Source organism: Mauremys reevesii, linkage group 26 (assembly GCF_016161935.1).
Source record: "Mauremys reevesii isolate NIE-2019 linkage group 26, ASM1616193v1, whole genome shotgun sequence".
In the NCBI taxonomy this organism is placed as follows: Eukaryota; Metazoa; Chordata; order Testudines; family Geoemydidae; genus Mauremys; species Mauremys reevesii.
The window spans coordinates 7,368,909-7,387,427 of NC_052648.1; the positions used below are offsets into that span (position 1 = coordinate 7,368,909).

Consider the following 18,519-nt stretch of genomic DNA (forward strand, 5'->3'; position numbering starts at 1 on the left):
ACACTCGTGGAATGGTTCTCTGCCTAACCAGGGGGACCTACAGGGGTGGAGGGAGAGTTGGGTAACGGGTGGGGAGAGATGGGTCATGCTCAGATGTTGAGCTGTATAAATGAAGGAAAGATGGTGACAGCACCAAGCGTGGAGCTTTCAGCCCTATCCACATTGGGATCAGGACCACAGCCACTACAGCTGTGTATTGTCACAGCTGGGACGGTCCCATCCATGGTGTGGACGGGGCTTTCCGCAGCCTGTGGCAGAACCAGGCCTCTCATAGGATCCCTTTGGTATCTAATCCTTTTGTGTCTATCGCCTTCCCGAAGCCATCGCCGGAGAGCAGTTCTGAGCATTCTCAAGTCAACCTTAGGTAGTGGGCGGCAATGAAGTAGTACTCCATGAACAGATGTACCCCAGCTCTGTGGCTGTTGTCAGTTCTCTGTCTTCCCCCATCTGTTCGTCTATCTGTCCTTTGCTGGTTTTGTGAATGTTAGTGTGGCATCTTTCATTGTTCACATTTCAGCAGCTGTTTGTGTGTATGCGTGTGCGTGTAAGTAAAATAACATGCGTGTCTGTGCATGTGGTTTTATTTTTGAAAGCTACAGATAAAGCACTGTCAAATTGTCCCGTTTAAAAATATCCATCCTTTCCCTCTCGCACAAAGTCACCTTTGGGAGCTTCACCCCTCAATGGAAACTAAAACAAAAGCAACCTTTTAGATTTTTTACCACAATTCAGACTTGCCTCTTTAAGCCAGTCTGGAGAGTACACAGCTATCTGATTGGGCTTAGCCAGACCTCGCCTCACTTTAGTTGCCCAGAGGAGCATAACCCTTGTTCGGCTACGAGATGGAGCATTTTTAAGAGCTTTTCCTGGCACGGGAACGGGAGGGAAGGGGGAAGAGGCTTTAGCGTGGGAACTGGGGTTGCTTTGAGGGAGCCTCTTCTGAGGCTCATCCATTTTACAAGTCAGTCAAGGGGGCAACAACCAGTTACTTCTACCCAGGCCGCCCCGGCTCTGAAATCTTCAGGTCTGATTCTTGTAATGCAAGATTTGAATGTCGGAGAACGTGACAACCTCATTGCTCTTTTGTCCTGTTTGGCATAGGGTGAGTTCAAAGAATTTTGGTACTGGAGGGCCAGCCTTGACTGGTTAAAGGTTAATTTCCTTGTTTACCTCCCCATTCCAATTAAATACTGTTTCCTCCCCATCAGATATTTTGCATTCCTATTGCCCAAAAAAATTAACTTCCTAATTGCTTTGATTTCTAGAACTTTATAACAGCAAAGGTTCGGCACAAGAGAACACTGTCTCCTACATGTAAGGCCTCCATTTCAGATTTAAAAAAAAAATAAGTGGTGGAGATTTGTAAAATTTAATGGCTATCATTTGAAAAGAACACCGAAGCAATTTAGGATCTTAAATCCCCTCCAGGAGACTTTAGGCTCCCAAGTCACTGAGGCACTTCTAAAAATTTTCCCCAAGATGAATGGAAGCATTTTGGGGGCAGTTATATATTTAGGCTGAAAATTTCAAAAGTGCCTGTGTTTTTTAGAATCATCAGGTTTTGGGTGCCCAACTTAAGATATCTTAAAGGGGCCAGATCTTCTGACCTCTGAAAATCAGGCCCCATTAAGATGACATAAGCTGGGCACTCATAAACTAAAGCACCCAAAATCACAAGGCACTTTTGAAAACATAGTCCATCTTTGTTTATTATTTCAGTGGCAAGGATTGTTTTACTTATACATTCTGTTGCATCACTGGAAACTCAGATACAACTTTATTGGGCTGGTCCATAAGACCCACAAATTAATTTCACCGTGGCCCCCATTCAGCACAGCTCTTATGCACGTGCTTGAGCGCTTGCTGAATCAGGATGGATTCTTGATTTAAGAGCCTTCAAACACAAATGAAACTGATCTCCCTTAGTTTCATTGCATACGTGCTGGGTGAAATGCAAATAAAGTTAACCAGTATAAATACTGAAAGGTAAATTAGAATATTAAAATGCTTTGTGTCCATAACAGGAGGTATTACTAACACGTTTTCAGATTATTTTTAATACTATTATGATCGTGACAATATCTCTTTATATTTCCTAGCTGGGCTCGATTTGGTATTTCATTTAGAGCCACCTACTAAATTCACTGTTAGACTATCATCCCAATAAATCGTTTAGCTTCTGTACAGGATGTTTGTTCCTCCGGATAAATCTGCTTTTTAGGGACCTGGGTGGAATTGACATCAACAGCTGTTTAGAAATTCAGTCTTCTTGAAGCAGTAAACTCACAAAACACTGAAAGGAACCTATTGTCCTTTTTACAGACCTGTCACTTCTTTCTGCACTTCAGGGGGGAGTGTGTTCTATTGGTTAGAGCAGGAGATTGACCATCAGGACTCTGAGGTTCTATTCCTGCTTTGATTCCCTTTGTGGCCTGATTTTCAGGGAAGCTGAAGTCACTGGAAGCTCCATATGTTCAGCACCTCTGGGGAAACAAGACCACTGATTTCTGTCTCTCCATTCACCCATTTGCCAAATGGGGATGATGAGATGGCACAAGGCTGTTGCCGGGCTATTTTAATTATTGTTTCCGAAGAGCTTGTCTATTCTCCGATGACAAGTCCTACAGAAATGCAGCATAGTATATTCGTCTTATAAAGATGGAAATAAGGACACCAGGCAGACCTGGCAGGCGTCATGCATCTTGCAGGGCTCATGCATTCCTGCACAACTGGTAGACTGTCATTCATTTGCTCAGTGCCCTGTAGCCTAGGGGAAGGTGCATTGAACTATAAGACAGGAGTCCATGAATTCTAATCAGAGCTCTTTCACTGACTGTTCTTAATATTTCTGTGCACTTCTCAAGCCCTTATTAAGTAAGGCCATATATCTACCTTATAGGAGGCAGCTATCATTCATCGATTTTACAGATAGGATAACTGAGAGGTTGGATAAGGTCACTGCCGTCAAGAATCCAGGGCTCTATTATGACAGACTCAAATCTCATTCACTTTGCCACACTACCTTTCAGAAGAAATAGGCCAAAATATGCACTTGTGTAATCCACACTAACACAGGGTGGATCTTTGTTCCTATCTAGTGGCTAGACAGCAGAGACGTTTGAACCCGCTACTGCCCAGTGCTAATGTAGTTAGCTCAAATAGTGGAGCTTGTGCTTTTCATTCTAGAGATCCCAAGTTTAAACCCAGGAGATAAACCAAACTAAGACTTCTTTATCCTTGGCTGTGCTGTCTCGAACTCTAACCGCTAGACCATACTCGACTCCCGGACACAGGAATCATGGACTCCTGTTCTCCAGCATTCTAAATGCTAGTTCATAAATAGTTGTCTCCCACTCAGTCGGCTGCTCCTTGCAGAGAAGGGTATGCCTTCCTCCTCCAATAGCTGAAGTAAAGGAGGGTTGTGTTTGTAGATCTGATGGTTATGGGGTCAAACCTGGCTGGTGACCCATGTGGAGTGCAATCAACGTTAGCGTAAGGATGCTAGAATAATTGTCTAAATTATTTTACATTGCAGGACATTGTATGGGGATGTGAATTTAGATGTTACATTAGTAAATTTTTTTCCCCTTAGGGTTGTGCATAGCGTGCTTGTATTTTGGTTAACAGGGGCTGTCACTTTAAGAACTGGATGTGGCTGACTGCATGTGTTAGGGTGACCAGACAGCAAGTGTGAAAAATCAGGATGGGGGTGGGGGGTAGTAGGAGCCCATATTAAGAAAAGCCCTAAATATCAGGACTGTCCCTATAAAATCGGGACATTTGGCCACCCCAGTGTGTGTGTTTGTGAGAAATGTAATGTGTGGGAGATGTTGCCTGAGAGTGCGGAGCAGGGTAGAGAAACCTTGCCTGTGTGAGCTCCACAAGTGTCCAAACTCAATTGGATACATTTATCTTTCCAGAAAGCAAATCTCGCTCTTGAGGGTGTAGCACTCGCTCATATTGGGGTGCGGGATGCCTCAGGATATTGCTAATGTGCTGCAGAGCCTTTTGCCTGAAGGGCGTCAATAGGAAGCCTGCTCAGCTCAATAGGGATTAAAAGTCATTGCCCACTAATGGATATGTGGTGGCCCCTGTACAAGATGACTTTAGTGAGTTTCCATTACAGATCCCACATCACAAGCTCACCACCACTGTTGCCACCGCTTGGCAGGCTCTCACCAGAAAGGCCAAGAATCTCTTGGGCCATAGAGACTCAAATGCCTGTTACCTGTAGAGGAGCTCTCCCCGGATTGGGACTGAGATGTGCTGGCAGGGCAGTGCGTATGGGAACCTTCCCATGCTGCTGCTCTGTATAGGAACAGATACAGTAGGAGAGAATGCACCCTGTTGAGTTAGACTGAGTTTATGGCTGTATGCCACTAGTTGCAACCATGAAAATTAGCTCATTACTTGTTTTGTATAAAATATCACACATGGAGCTGCCCAAAATTGGCAGTTCTGTCTGTACCTGATTCTCTTTTTTATGCTAAAGCCTTTACATTTCTCTAGCTGTGCAGAGCGGCTTTACAGTGGGCATATATTCCATTTACACTCTCTTTGAGGTCCCTTTATCCTGCTGGAGCAGGGCAGCGGGGCTTCAGTGTTACTAAGGATCAGGAAATCTGAATTTAGGGACATTATCCATAGACACTCTTTTTCCATCTAGGATCTGTTCCTCCCTAACACTTTCCAGGTTATTGGAAATAATTTAACTCTGACAGACATCGGGCCAACTATCCCTGAGGGTCCCTGAAGGAATTAAAAGCTGGGATTTTTCAAAGGAGCATGAAGAAGACATCCAGACTTGGTACCCAGCTCCCTGAGGCCTTTTTGAAAATCTCAGCCCAAGGATTGTCTAATTGTTACATGAACAAAAAATGTTCCTTCTTTGTGTTGTTGAGAGAGAAGTTTACGCTTCAGGACTATACAATGGAATTGGGTCAAGCCAATGTCTGGTGCCTGCCTGTGTTACATAGAGGGGAAAACAAAAGATACTCTACAGCCAACTTCTTAAACCTTATGAGCACTGAACCCTTTTGTATCTTGTGTGTCGTCTTCTGCTTTTGAAATAACTGGCTATAACAAACTTTTATTTTTCTTTTCCTTTCTGTTTTTCATTATTTTTAACATTCAGAGACCTTTGGTAAGTTTTGTTCAATTTAAAAAAAGAAAACAGAAACAAACCTGCTAATGTCCAGATTTGTAACCCTCGTCCTTTAAACTAATTCCTTCTTAACAGCTTTTTCGAGAGGCATGCTGTGCATTTCTTGTACTAACTCCTTCAGTAGGGATATTCTGCCCTCTTAATGAACTTCCGCAGGGGTATTGCAGGCTACAAAAATAACCATCACCATCATAATTAAAATATATCTATATGAGGAAATATAACTAAACACAAACCTCCTAACATTGGATAGATTTTTTTCGTAACTTAGCAACAGTTGTCCTGGAATTCCCCAATTAGACCGTAGCTTTTACCCTGGAACTGTGGTAATTGTGTTCACACCTGCAGGAGGTCTTGGAGTTTCACATCTAATGGGGTTATTGGCATTGTCTGAAGTGAGAACTTATGGGGGGCATCAGGCACTGAATTTTAAAATAGAAGCCGTCTATTGCAGGGCTTTGGGAAGGTTGTGGGGGGAGTGATTAGACAGAAATGTCCCTTCTAGATTGTTCCTATTCCCTGAGGTGCCAGGACACTGATTGGACTCTGCCAACAACACTCACGTCACGTTTTCCTCCCTATGCCAAGTCCCGGCTTGTTCTCAGACAGGATCAGCATAAAAATTGCAGCTGGTCCTTCATGCTAGCTTGTTTGTTGAGGGTTTAGAAAACTGCTCACCACCCCCAGGAGATAGCAAGGCACATGCTCACACGTGGCCTGGTAGGCCGTGGTACGTTTCCTGTGGTTGCCATGGCAATGGACCTCCGCATCTCCCATTTTCAGGGCTCAGTTTCACCCCATAGCTTGTTGTTTAAAAAAGGCGGAGGGGGTGTCAGAACAGGCCCCACGTGCCCGTGGCAGGGGGATGAGGCTTGGATGGTAACCTGAGAATGGAACCCTGCCCGAAGCGCAGCGTCTTTGTCTTGCGTCACTGAACTCCAGCGAGCATCCTGACCTCCTGGGCTGATGCAGGCTTCAAGAGTTGCCCTGAGAGGCTGGGGAAGACACCGTGGGTATGGTGGGTATCAGTTGCCCATGCCAACTTGAGCCCTGGCTGCCCCACTATTCCAGAGGCTCACCCCCTGCTTGCATGGCCTCGAGCACCTAGGACTATCTCCAGATTTTACACTGTCCTAGATGAACTGGGGAATTCCCCACCTTACTGATTTGAGCTAAATTGGGGGGCACCTTTATCTACCTTGAGCCTGATTTTTTCAGAAGCGCTGAGCACCCACAACCCCAGTTGCAATCGGTGGAACCTGTATGGGCCTATCGCCTTTGAAAAACAGGCTCGAGGTGGGCTTCATCCAAAATCAGAGGCCACTTCTGAAAATTTGAGCTTGTACGTTTAGCTGCCCCTGCTATGCTGGTGCTCTGTGCAACCGCCTGCCCTGCCCAGTCCAGCAGAACCAGCCCTGCACTCGTACACTCATCGAGGGACTGTCAGACTGCTGTGTAAATAGGATTGACAACCCTCCAGGGTTGTCCTGGAGTCTCTAAGAATTAAAGGTGAATCTTTAATGAAATATTACGTCATGCGATGAAACCTCCAGGAATACGTCCAACCAAAATTGGCAGCCCTATGTGTTAACCAGCTGTGGACCAGAGATGCTGTCCCCAAGCAATCTCAGGGGGATGCATTGGGCCACCGGAGAATAGATTTGTTTTTTGCAATCCCCCTCCAATGCTATCCAGCTGCCACTAAATTGAATATGAAGCTAGTTAGATGTGAAACTCCAACAGTGAAAATCTACCATCTGTGTCCCAGAAACCATTCAGACTATTGCTTTTCCCCCCCCACAGTCACTTCCATTTTGGTCCAGATTTCATCTTCTGCCTTCAAGGCGTGGGCCCCACCAGAAATCTCCCTTTGCCATTCCCGGATCTGTTTCCCATGCACCTGGCTGAAATTGGGAAGCCAAGAACAGCCTCACTTTGGGAGTGGCCTGCTCTCCACAAGCACTGGAGCTGCTGTCACCTGTTCCCATGGGCTCCACCGGGAGCGAATGGTTAACGACAAGCCATAAACCGTGATAATTCAAGAAGGCGATAGGTCCTGCCTTCTGTCCATACGTGGCCATGATTTCCAGTGCATTTCCTCACAGTCAGAGCGTGCCTCCACTGAAAGCGGCTGTGTCCAGGGCAGTCAGATTCACTATAACAGCCCGTCCCCAGCAGGGGGTGATGTGGGGTTCTTCTTGTCTCCGCCACCCCCATCCTTTAGTCTTGCTCCACGTTTGCATCACAGATGGTAGATTTTTTCACTCTGATTTTGAGACAAGAGTGTATTAGAGGCTGTTTTTATTTCCACTGAATCTCTCTATAACCCTCTGCTGCTTTCTCTGTCTCTCGCTCTCTTTAAAACCTGCCCGCCCGCTCCTATGTGGAGATAGTTCCAGTAAACGCTCCTCCCACCTCTTTCTTTCTCACCCGCGCTCTCTGATCTTTGTCCTGACAGCTAATCAACCTGCTTTATTAACCTTAGCTAGTTCCTAACCCTAACTAGATGCTAACATTTCTCCAGCACACTGTCTAACCTTTTAACTAGAATTTGAGTCTAACTAGAATCTAATAGCCTAACAATGTAACACTTCTCTTCCCTTAACCCCGTTGGAAATAATTCAAATAAAGGTTAACTGTAACCAGTGATACAGATTTCTTTTTACCTTCTATCCTGAAAATGGTGCACTGATGTGCAAAGAAAGGAGGATGGGCAGGGCTGAAGGATAAGGAGGAAAGGATGGCCTTACGGTTAAGGCAAAGGATTGGCCAGCGGATGTCCTGCTTTCTGCTCTTGCCTTTGCTTCAAGCTTCCCTCTGTGACCTTGGCCAAGTCACATCACCCTCGGTGCCTCTATTTCCCCATTGTAAAGTGGGGATAAAATATTCTCTACCTCCCGGGGGCGGGGCGGGGAATGAGAGGCTGATATTTGTCAAGCACTGTGAGATCCTTGGATGGAAGGTGCTGTCGAATGCCAGTATTATTACCACCGAGCAGCTGTTATGCTTCTATATGGTAGGGAGAGTTTGGACTGGGGACTTGCCAAGTCTGCCCTGTTTTCAGGATTGGGGTAAAAACATTTCTTGAATGAGTTGTGCAGCAAATCTGAATGCCTGTGGGGAAAAGGACCCTTCGTGTTTTCAAAGGAAGGTGGTTTCCAGGCTCGTGTGACAGGAAATCAGAGGCAGGGGCAGTGATGTCATGGAACAAAAGGGCCGTGGCATCGCTTGCCAGCCATGATGTCATTCCCTCTTGCCCACGAGATGTCACGTGCGTGGACAGAAAGCTCATGATGGGCACTGCCAGTGGAGGCAGCTGGAGGGGGTTTGGCTGAAGGAAGCCCTGGAGTGTGGGAGATGGCCAACCACAACAAGGCTCTTCCTCCTCTCCCAGAATTCAGGAATTCCCGAGATTTAATTAATCCCCTCTGCAGTTCATTAGGGTGGCTTCCCGAGCAGCTGCACCAGGCAATCCCCTTTGCATGTTTCCCAGGTACAAAAACAGCCGCATGCCCTTGTATCGCACCTGCAGCTCTTTCCTAGCGTGTGGCTGCATCCAGTAATGTTCTGCAGAGCCAGTTGCTCTCAGGATAACTAGGGACCACAGGCGCCAAGGCATTATACGAAACCCTGTGCCCCAAATGCATCACTAACATGAGTGTGGAATTGGGAACCAGGAACTCTTGGGATCTAGCCTCAGCTTTGTCGTGTGACGTTGGGCAAGGTTCTGGGTCTCCATTTCCCTGTTTGGGGGAACAGGTTAATGATGCTGATCACACTCCCCTTGGGCTGGGAGGGTAGAAGCAGATTTGCCCAGTGCTATGCAAGGAGTACATATTAATACTAGCTTACGTGGACTGAGGGTGCAGAGACTCCCTTTCCTTTGTGACCGATGGAGGGAGTGTTGATTTGGCCAGCCTCCTCCTTTTCAAGTTTAGTGTCATGATTAAGCATCCCGGAGCGTGCTGCCTGGAGTCCTTTCCCCCAACCCCCTCCAGTCTGTCCATATCAGTAAGATGAAACCAGGTAGTGTAGGAGTTTTCCTGCCAGGAATGATCTTCCTTGAGCTGGGTCCTTTTCCCACCGGCAGTCCAAGCGTTTTTGGTTTTTCACTCCTTTCACTTCTTTCCTTTGCTTCCCTTGCAGAAGGTACTCCAATCCGAGGTAAGAGACCCCACTCACTCAGTCACTCACCCACCTGCTCCTCACCAAACAATTTCTCTCCAACTCAGTTCCTGTTTCATGTGATCTCTGCTCAACCCAAAGTCTCGTTGTTGTTTGTTGTGGTTTCTGCTCCTGCTTCACCTTTGGATATTTATTTCTGTTTGTGTCCATCTTTATTTTAAATACTGTTCCAATGTCTCTTTCTGTTGGCTGGGTGAACTTGGTGAAACCTTTTTTTATTCTAAAAAGGCTCAGGTGCTGCTGTCTGAAATTTATGGTGGAGGTTTAAGAGCTGATCTCTCCAGGGCTGTGAAGGACCCAGGCGTATGTCTGGCATTAAGCACTGTCAGAGCTTGGTAACCACTCAGGGGCCTCATTGTGATTGGTACTGAGTGCCCTGGAGCCCTTGACGTCCATGGCCAGCGTCTTGCTGGAGCAGGTCCTCAGCATGCTCAGTCCCAACCCACTAAAGAGCCTTCTTTCTTTCTCTAACCTCAGGTGCTTCTTGGTAAGTAACTTTTGTACCTAGCCTAGGTCGCTGGGTCTTTCACCTGAAGGGAGTGAGACCCTCTGCTACCATTGGAAGTGAATGGGATTTGGATGCATGACTCCCATTGGCCCCTTTGAACATCCCAGCTATAACTTCTAGGTTGTTCTCACTCTGGGAACCTCTACACCGGCAAAATTCAAGCTCAGAATTCTCTACTACCGCTAGCAATGGCAGAGGATGCAGGCATGTCTTACCACCATGTCTACACCCGCTCTCAGCAGGTAGTGAACACTCACCGACCTGTCTACAATACAACTTCCCTCATTGCTATCACCAGCAAAGCCGCCCTTGAGGAAAATGAAGTGGTCCTGATTTCCTTAGTGTAGACAAGACCCTGGCATGTTTTCCCACCTGCAGCCATGTCATTCTGTTCCCGCCCCTGAGTTCGGTTTAAAATCTCCCCTGGCACTCGCCATTCAGACGAACACTACTGTGAGCTAAATAAAACCTTGGCTGGGATTAGGAGAGCCGACCCACATAAACAAAGGCTTCACAGAGCCTCCACCTGACACAGCCTCTTCCCAGCTGAAGCTTTCGGACAACGGAGAGTGCTGTGGCTTCAGTCCTGTAAGAAATCTGCTCAGTGGGAAGATACTGATCTGCTCGAGTTCAGGGGCCATTTGGTTTTCAAGTTACTCCGCTGGATTGAAATGTCCGTGGGTTCTTATGTTGAGAATTTGGCTTATTTTATTTTATTTTATTTTTATTTTATTTTATTTTATCCAGTCTGCACTTGGGATCTGCCATCCACAAGAGTAACACACTCACTCCTTCACCCTCTCTCTTTTACTCAGACTAACACCCTCCTGTTTTCACACACAACACTCTTCTTCCCCGCCCCACAATGAATCTGAATCTGCAATCCGTTTGCACCCCTCTCCCTTAGGATCTGTCAGTACTCTTCTACCAAGCTGCAATTTTTCATGCAGTCAAGGAATCTTAAGGGCTCTGATCTCCACCCTTGTCATGTGCGCATATATATATATATATATATATATATATATATATATAATATAGAAATGTTTGATATCATGTTGGTTTATTTTATAGGATATATACTTTAACTGGAGTTTGGCAGACCTGACGCTTTCTAGGGTAAAAAACAGAGGTGATTTTCATCTATGTAGTTATGTGCTGCGTATTTGTGCAGGTCTCTTTTGAACTAGTTGATGGTAGGAGTGTTTAGTCTGGACTTCAGTATATTTTCATCAACTGAAATAGCGTACAGGTATACACACAGCCCTGATTCTCATTGGGCTGGTCAGGCGTACTGGCCATTCAGATGGGATAGAAACCCATGTGCAGTTTAGAAAATTCCAGTTTGTTTTTTACGCTGTTTTCCCTTTAGCACATGCACTGGTGAATAACGCACTTTTCAAGCACTCTCTCAGCTCCTGTGAGTGTGGTGTTTATGCACACAACAAACCCAGCGATGACAGGGATGGCTCAGGGGGCTGGGAGTAGGTTACAGAGCCTTTCACCTCGAAGGCTGGTTCAGTTCCAACCTAGATCAGTAGCGACAGGAAGTCGTTGCCACCAGTGGCTGTTCGGTGAGCTGTGTGAGTTGAGTTGTTGGTATTCGTTCCTAGAGGAAAATATCCACATTGCAGAAGCCACCAGAGTTGGTGTTTTTGCGGGTCTTCTCTGCACAGAAGGCAAGACCTGTATGCTGAGCTGTCCTGTCCCTGTTAGAAGTGAACCCCCCATGTCAGGGTTGACGCAGACCTGTAGGACAGCATGGGGCAACTCGGATGGCTTCTACCCACGTTGTAGATCAGGATTGTGGGGGTTGGGTCGGGCAACTAGTCCCGCAGTGGCAATGATCATTCTGATCCAGGTTTGCTGCCAGCAATGCCCAAGGAGTGAAGTTCTAGCATGGGAGCAAAAAGCCCCACACCCCAGGCCACCGTTCGGATCTGCATTTATGCTGGTGAAAAATGACGGGGGAGGGCGTTGGTGCCAGGCCTCCTCTTAAAAAAATAATAATAACAATTTCTTTGCTGCCGTCTTCTTCTCTTCCGGCAGGTGGCCTGCAGATTGAGAGCAGTGAAGAGACTGATCAGGGGAAGTATGAATGTGTGGCCAGCAACAGCGCCGGGGTGCGCTACTCTTCACCCGCTAACCTTTACGTGAGAGGTAGGGAGTGCCTCGGCTCAGAACGCTGGCAAATGCATGGGCTCCCTCTGCCCCTGCTGTTTGATTTGTTTCCTTCACGGAGCCAGGGGGAGGTCTTGCCGCTGAAACAGATCATCATGGGGGTTCAGGGGTGGGAAAGAGGATCCGAGGGCACCTCTGGGAATGAGTGGTGGAGTCCCTTCTCAATAGCTGACTGGATCCCTCTGGAGAGGTTACCTGAGTCAAAGGAAGGGGCAGCTGGAGTGTGGCACCCTTAAGCATCACCTCAGTCCCCCTCAGGTGCCACCTCCTGCCCCTGGAATGTTTTTTCTGCTGCAGTCTGAACAGAGCCTGTTAGCCCTCATGGGGATCATTTATCCTACCTGTTGCAGCGGCCCCCAAAAAGTGCAGCCCCTGCCCTGGGGCGCACGCAGCAGCAATACAGAGGCCTGACCCCCATTGTGAGGTCAGCTCTGATCCCCAGGGTGCCCCTGGAAGCTGGCTCAAGGACGTTAAAGCTCTTGGGTCAACGTGGGGTCCCATCTCATGGAGGGGAGCTCACAGTCTCTGCTGCAGAGAGGCTGTGGCCACTTGTGGGGTTACCACCTTTCCCATGGAAGTTGCAGGAATTGGTAAGGTCTGCTCAGCTGGTGTGAGCTTTAGAGGAGGCGGGGCATGTTCAGCTCCCTCGGGTGAGCCCACCCATCTGAGTGTCACCAAAATGGAGCATTGGGATGGGGGACAATCAGGTGTCCGGAGCAGCAGGCGAATCTCACAGCAGCAGGGGAGGGGTGACTGCTCTTGCAGGGCAGCAGAAGGGGGATTTCAGCTAGCCCAGTCCCTCTAGCGGCATTGCTCTTCGGCTGACCTGGCGTGGAGCGGTGCGGTCTGGCATACTCTATGGAGCTTTCCCAACATGGGACTGAGACCGCATTGGACTGCAGGTTCTCACTCCTCACTCATGTTCCAGCTGGCTTTTCCTTCCCGAACTCCCTGACCACAGGGTCTTTCTAGCCCTGGTTCCCTCTGGAGACGCCACTGGGCTGGGTATACATGCATGGTGAGAAACAGGCTCCGCCAGCACGCTCTTAGGATAACCAATGGGAAGTTCCCTTACCCACACAGCTTGGGGGGGCCAGATGAAATAGGGATATTGAATTCCTCCTATGCATTTTAGCACTTGCAGGCTCAGTGACCCCCTGCGTTTTCTTTGTCGTTCACCTTGTTTAAGTTCTCGGACAGGTCATGTTTTCCTACAGACTAATGTTTTTCCACAGCAAAACCCTCTGATTATGAGAGAGCAAGGGCCAGCCCCTCTCACTGTAAAACCGCCATTCAAAGAACGTTGCATCCCAGTCAGCCGTTGCCATGTCCATCCCATTTGGCCAAGGAAGAGTTCCCCTCACCTGCATTGACGTTGCAGTTAGGCGCAGACCCATGCTCTTGTGTGCACACCTCTCTCTGTGTCTCATGCTCACTGAATCACATGCACATGGAGAGAAGGCTTTTAATTATTTAAAAGCTACATTTTTAAAGAGCCTTTTGTGGCCAGCTGGAAAATCGCTTCTGAAATTTGCCTTGTCATCTGGGCTCTGAAAATCCACGGGTGGGAACATCGTAAATCCAGGATCTGACACCACACAAGGGCTAAATGAATTGCAAGCAGCTTTTAGCTGGAATGGGCTTTTAAAAAAAATGTGTTGGGTTTTGGTTTTTTTTAATGTTTTTAAATCTCCCTGGCCTTTCTGGTCAGTTAAAAATTGGCCAAAGGTTCTGGTTGCCCGGAGCTTCTTGTCTCACCCCTGGATGAGTCTCCGCTCCAGGTGGATGGCCCTCTATACCAAAACTTAGCCTGTGTGTGCACCTGAAGCCTCTGTGATCCAGCATTAGCTGCTGGCTGCGAAGATGTAGAGAATACCATGGAGGCTAGCTCGTGCTGTGTTTGGGGTGCTTTTCATGCTAATTCCTTGTTTCTTGTGTGTCAATTTCGCTGAAAGGTAACTGAAGTTCTGAAATGCAGTCATTTGGGGAGGAAGTGGAGGGAGAAGTTCACACACACATTTTTCTTCCGTTTTTGTTTTTAAAGAGTCTTGAACATGCTTGTGTTTCCAATTGACTTGTTTCTCCCATAACATGCTTGTCTCTATAGAATACCTGGGATAGGTGTTGTAAGTTTTAACCTTGCAAGGAAATGTCTTTTCTTTTCTTCTTTTTATTTATTTATTTTTAAAGTAAGTCTTATTTTGGAGTTAGCGTGAGTGCAGCTGGGTGTGGGGGGAGGTGGGTCGGGAGCCGAGATTTAAAATTAGGGGATCTTCTTTGCTCCAGGTCCACTCTGCCTGGAATAATCTCTATCCCCTCTCCTTCTGTAAAACATCAGATGAGCTTGTGAAGGTGAGAACTCCCTGCTGGGGCTCTGCCCCTCTGCTGGGTGCTGTTCCCACCCTGACCTCTTCACAGAGCTTGGATGCTCTTAAACACAAGCACGGGAGGGGGGAAAGGAAGGAAGGAAGGAAAGGAGAAAATAAAAAGGGTCGTTACTATCTTCTTTCTTTTTTTTTTTCCTTTTTTTTTTTTTTGGTTAAAAGAGAAAAGAAAAAAAATCAATTTGCAGCTGACAGCCTTGAGAAGGCCTTTTTTTACTCTCTCTGTGTTTCCCCTATTTTTCTCTTCTCCTCATGTCATTGTGTTCCGCATCAAACCCCCTTAACATCCCTCAGAGCTACGAGAAGGTTGGTGTGGTTTTTTTCTTTTTTACTTTCTTTACCCACATTTTTACATTCTTAAGAGAGAAAAAAAATAACGAAATAAAAAATAAATAAATAAAAAAGAGAAAAAGCAAGAAATCTTTAAGATGAGCGAGACCCGCCCGTTCCCGGGTCTCGCAGAGATGAGTTGAGTTGCATTGTGGGCCTCTCTATGCATCCTTTGGTAATGTTGCTGAGTTCTTGCACTTTTTTGTCGTCATGGTTACCTTGCCGTTTGGACATTGGGCCTGATGCATGATAGGAGAATGTAACGATCTTCTTTGCATGCCACTCTTTTAAATTAATTATTACTATTATTTTTCCTATATATATTATATATATAATTTATTTTTAAATTCTGATTTATTTGAAGTGGATTTATTCTTTTCTTATTGTTTCCTTTTGGGTTTTTTGCTTTCTCTTGGTTTCTTCTTTTGGTTTGGATTGGTTATGCTGTGCTGTAGTTTATTCCAAACGCATTGTGAGAAGCCAGTGTTCCTGCCCCCAATGGTAACTGAGCCCCCCCAGCCCCTCGAAGAAGAAAGGAGTCACACAGCTCTAACACCTGTCCGTGGAAGTGCTGCTATTCAGGACAAGCCTTGTTTCGGGGAGGGAGAGAGACTGGGGGTTGGAAATCCTGGGTGCTTTTAACAAGGGATCAGACCATTACCCCAATTCACCAGCAAACCTTGGAATAGTATCTGGGGTATGTGGCACTTGATACGTCCTGTACCCAAACTAAGACCTGCTCCAAGGAGTTGGCCATCGCATACACGGAGCAGCCAGTCTGCTTGCAGATCAGGATGGGGAGAGAGGAGGAGCTCTCTCTTGTGCTACTGAATCCAACTCAGTGATCCCCACCCTCCTGCCTCCTTTGCCACACATGTGCACACACAGGCCCAAATTACCAGGCACTGGATCGTCTCATCACCAGCCTACAGCAAGTCTGCTCTAAAAAGAGGTGACTGGTCAAGATCCCTGCTGCTCCAAAGCCCACTGTGCACCTTCTACCTGCGGCCAGGAGGCTGCAGGGTCTCGGGCCTATTCCTCTTTCCTTACCCCCCTCACACACACACACACTCCCAGCCCCGGCTTGTTTAACCAGCTGCTGCTTGGGCACAGATGCACGTCAGCAAAGCCAAGTCCAGAAACCCTCCTTTCTGAAGGGATGTGGGTAGAGATGAAAGCGCAGCGGCAGGAGACTCAGGAGAAGCTGGCTTGATGCTTCTGGCAGCTGAATCCTTGTGGTGAATTTTGTTTGGCTTCGGGGATTTTCTCCCACACGGCCATCCACTCCCCTATTGTCTCTTACTGTCTCTCACACATGCTCACACACTCTGCGGGAGTGACTCCCCAGGCAGGAGCGGGCTGGTGGATTTTTACATGGCACTAGTCAACTTCTGGTTTTGCCTTTGGAAAATGGACTGTCCTTCCCTCCCCGGTGTGTAAATCTTATCCCCTGCCAGCCAGGCCTCCTTATGCAATACAAGGCCAGACACGTGGCTTTCCCAGTGTACAGGTATTAAAGCTGTGTGATTTTTGAGAAATCCAGTGCAGTATTGACACAGTATCTCTGTCTTCCTCTTTCTCTCTCTCTCTTTCTTTCTCACTGTCTGTCTTTCTCTTTCTCTTAAGATGCTGAGATTTCAGTGCTTGGACCCTCAGTGCTGGTATTTCCCCCTCCCCTCCAAATCTCCCCCTTTCCCCTGGTTGTAAGGTACAAGGGTACCACTCAGAAATGCTGCGTTATTGACAGTGTCTTTCTGACGTGGCCAATAGTGGCTCTTCTGACTCCATCTCCAGCGAGACAAAAAACCCTCTATAAAAACATCTATTTAAGAACAGCAGAGTGGGTAGAGCCTGAAACGAGATTTCCCCCGGACCAGTGCTCCCAGTTAAAATTGCCACTGATTACAGGACTTGCCTTCATGAATAGGAGTTTGAGTTTAAAGATTCAGATAGAATAAAAAGGGATTTATACACTTCTTTCGAAAAAGGTTTTGGTCTTTATAAAACATTTCTAATGTGTCCGGATTGACAAGAGCCCCTCTGCTCTTCAGTGCAGTGGATTCTGCAGATGCATGGTGATCTGGGAAGCTCCTAGGTTTAAATCCAGGGTTTTTTAAAGTTGTAATAATAACAAGTATAATAAACCTAAACAAGACGCAGTGGAATGGCACACGACAAGTCAGTCGAGGTCAGATGCTTATTAAACCAGATGCTGTCGCTGCTGCCCAGGAGGTCAGGCTAGATGAACCCAGGAAAAGTCTGTAGTGGTTGAAAGGAGCTGCCCTTGCTGGGCTCATGCGGATAGAGCAGAATTCTCTGAGGGACCTAGAGAAGCAGTGGTCCAGAAGGGCCGGATATCACTGAAGAATATTTGGATATTCTGTGATTTAGGGCCGGACTGTCAAAGGTATTTAGGCACCTGAAGTTGTAGCTATAGGACCCTGTTGGGGTTTACAAACAGACCTAAGACGATTAGGTGCCTAACTCCTATTGGTTTTGATACCCTGAATACCTTTGTAAATCTGAGCCTTAGGGTATGTCTGTACTGCGATTAGACATCCACAGCGGGCCCATGCCAGCTGATTCGGGCTCACAGGCTCGGGCTGTGGGGTTGTTTCATTGCAGTGTGAACGTTCGGGCTTGGGGCTGCAGCCTGAGCTCTGGTACCCTCCCGGTGCCCTAGAGCCAGAGCTCCAGCCCAAGCCCGAACATCTACATCACAATTAAACAGCCCCTTCGCCCGAGCCCGTGAGCCCGAATCAGCTGGCATGGGCCAGCCGTGGATGTCTGATTGCAGTGTAGACGTACCCTTTGTGACTATAACTAAGGACTTGATCCAGAGCTCACTGAAGTCAGTGGGGATCGCTCCATTGATGTTGGTGGGCTTTGCACCATCCCTACGTAATGTGAAATTGGGATGTTAGTGTGGGTGGGCAGCTTTATTTAAAGATTAGTACTTCTCCCCCTTTTCTAGCTAGCAGGGGGCCCATTGCTCTGGAGCGTCTCTCAGGGCAGGACGGTTCAGAAGGGTTTCAGCAAGCTCAGGCAAGGCAGGAAAGCAGCAGCTCGTCAGAGCCTCCTTGACGATTTTTTTGAATCTTGCCCATACAGGCTGAGGCGCTCACTCCACTTTTGGGGCCAATGCCAGGATCAAATCTCTGCGTGTCTGACGGTCACGTCATTGAGCTGAACCAAAGGGGCCCAAACGTTGCCCAGCAGAGGTGCAACGTTGGTGGTTTACCAGGAACCTAGATAATTCTTACAATGCAGCCATCCTCTTCTTGAAGATGGAGGCTAGAGGCCCCAGAATGTAGTCAGCCATCTCGATTCGAGTGGCCAACTCCTTGGCTCAGGAAGGAGCATAACACACCAGGACTTGAAGTCTCTGTACGTCCTCTCCCATGTTAATGATGAGAGAAATCTGCACAGTGCATCTCAGAACTCTGTGGGCTGTGCTTTAGCAACGTCTAAGCATGGAAGGTTGCTGCTTCTGAACTTCCTTGCCTTAGGAGAAGTGAATTGGTTGGGTTTAAGCATCTCCCAAAATGTGCATGGGACATGGCATCTGATGCTTTATCAAGTATTTCAGAAATGCAGCAGTTGTGTTTCTGTAGGTGTGACCCCATCCCTCTCTTTGCCAGCCCAGGAGGGTTAAGATAATCCAGTATGTGTTTAAATAGCTGTACCGTCTCTGTCTCAGGCATACATATAGCAGATCACTCTTACCCGTACTGCATCTGTGCCTTTTCCATTATAGTCTGGCCTTTGCA

General features: G+C 47.2%; 1 protein-coding gene across 13 annotated transcripts in view; it reads left to right on the forward strand.

Moving 5' to 3' along the window:
- Positions 1-18,519, forward strand: part of PTPRS (protein tyrosine phosphatase receptor type S) — a 245,435-nt gene that overhangs the window by 155,832 nt on the left and 71,084 nt on the right. For all 13 annotated transcript variants that reach the window (XM_039515199.1, XM_039515189.1, XM_039515194.1 and 10 more), the window contains one exon: positions 11,904-12,014. In XM_039515199.1, the coding sequence (XP_039371133.1) occupies positions 11,904-12,014 (111 nt within the window). The remainder of the gene's footprint in view (positions 1-11,903; positions 12,015-18,519) is intronic.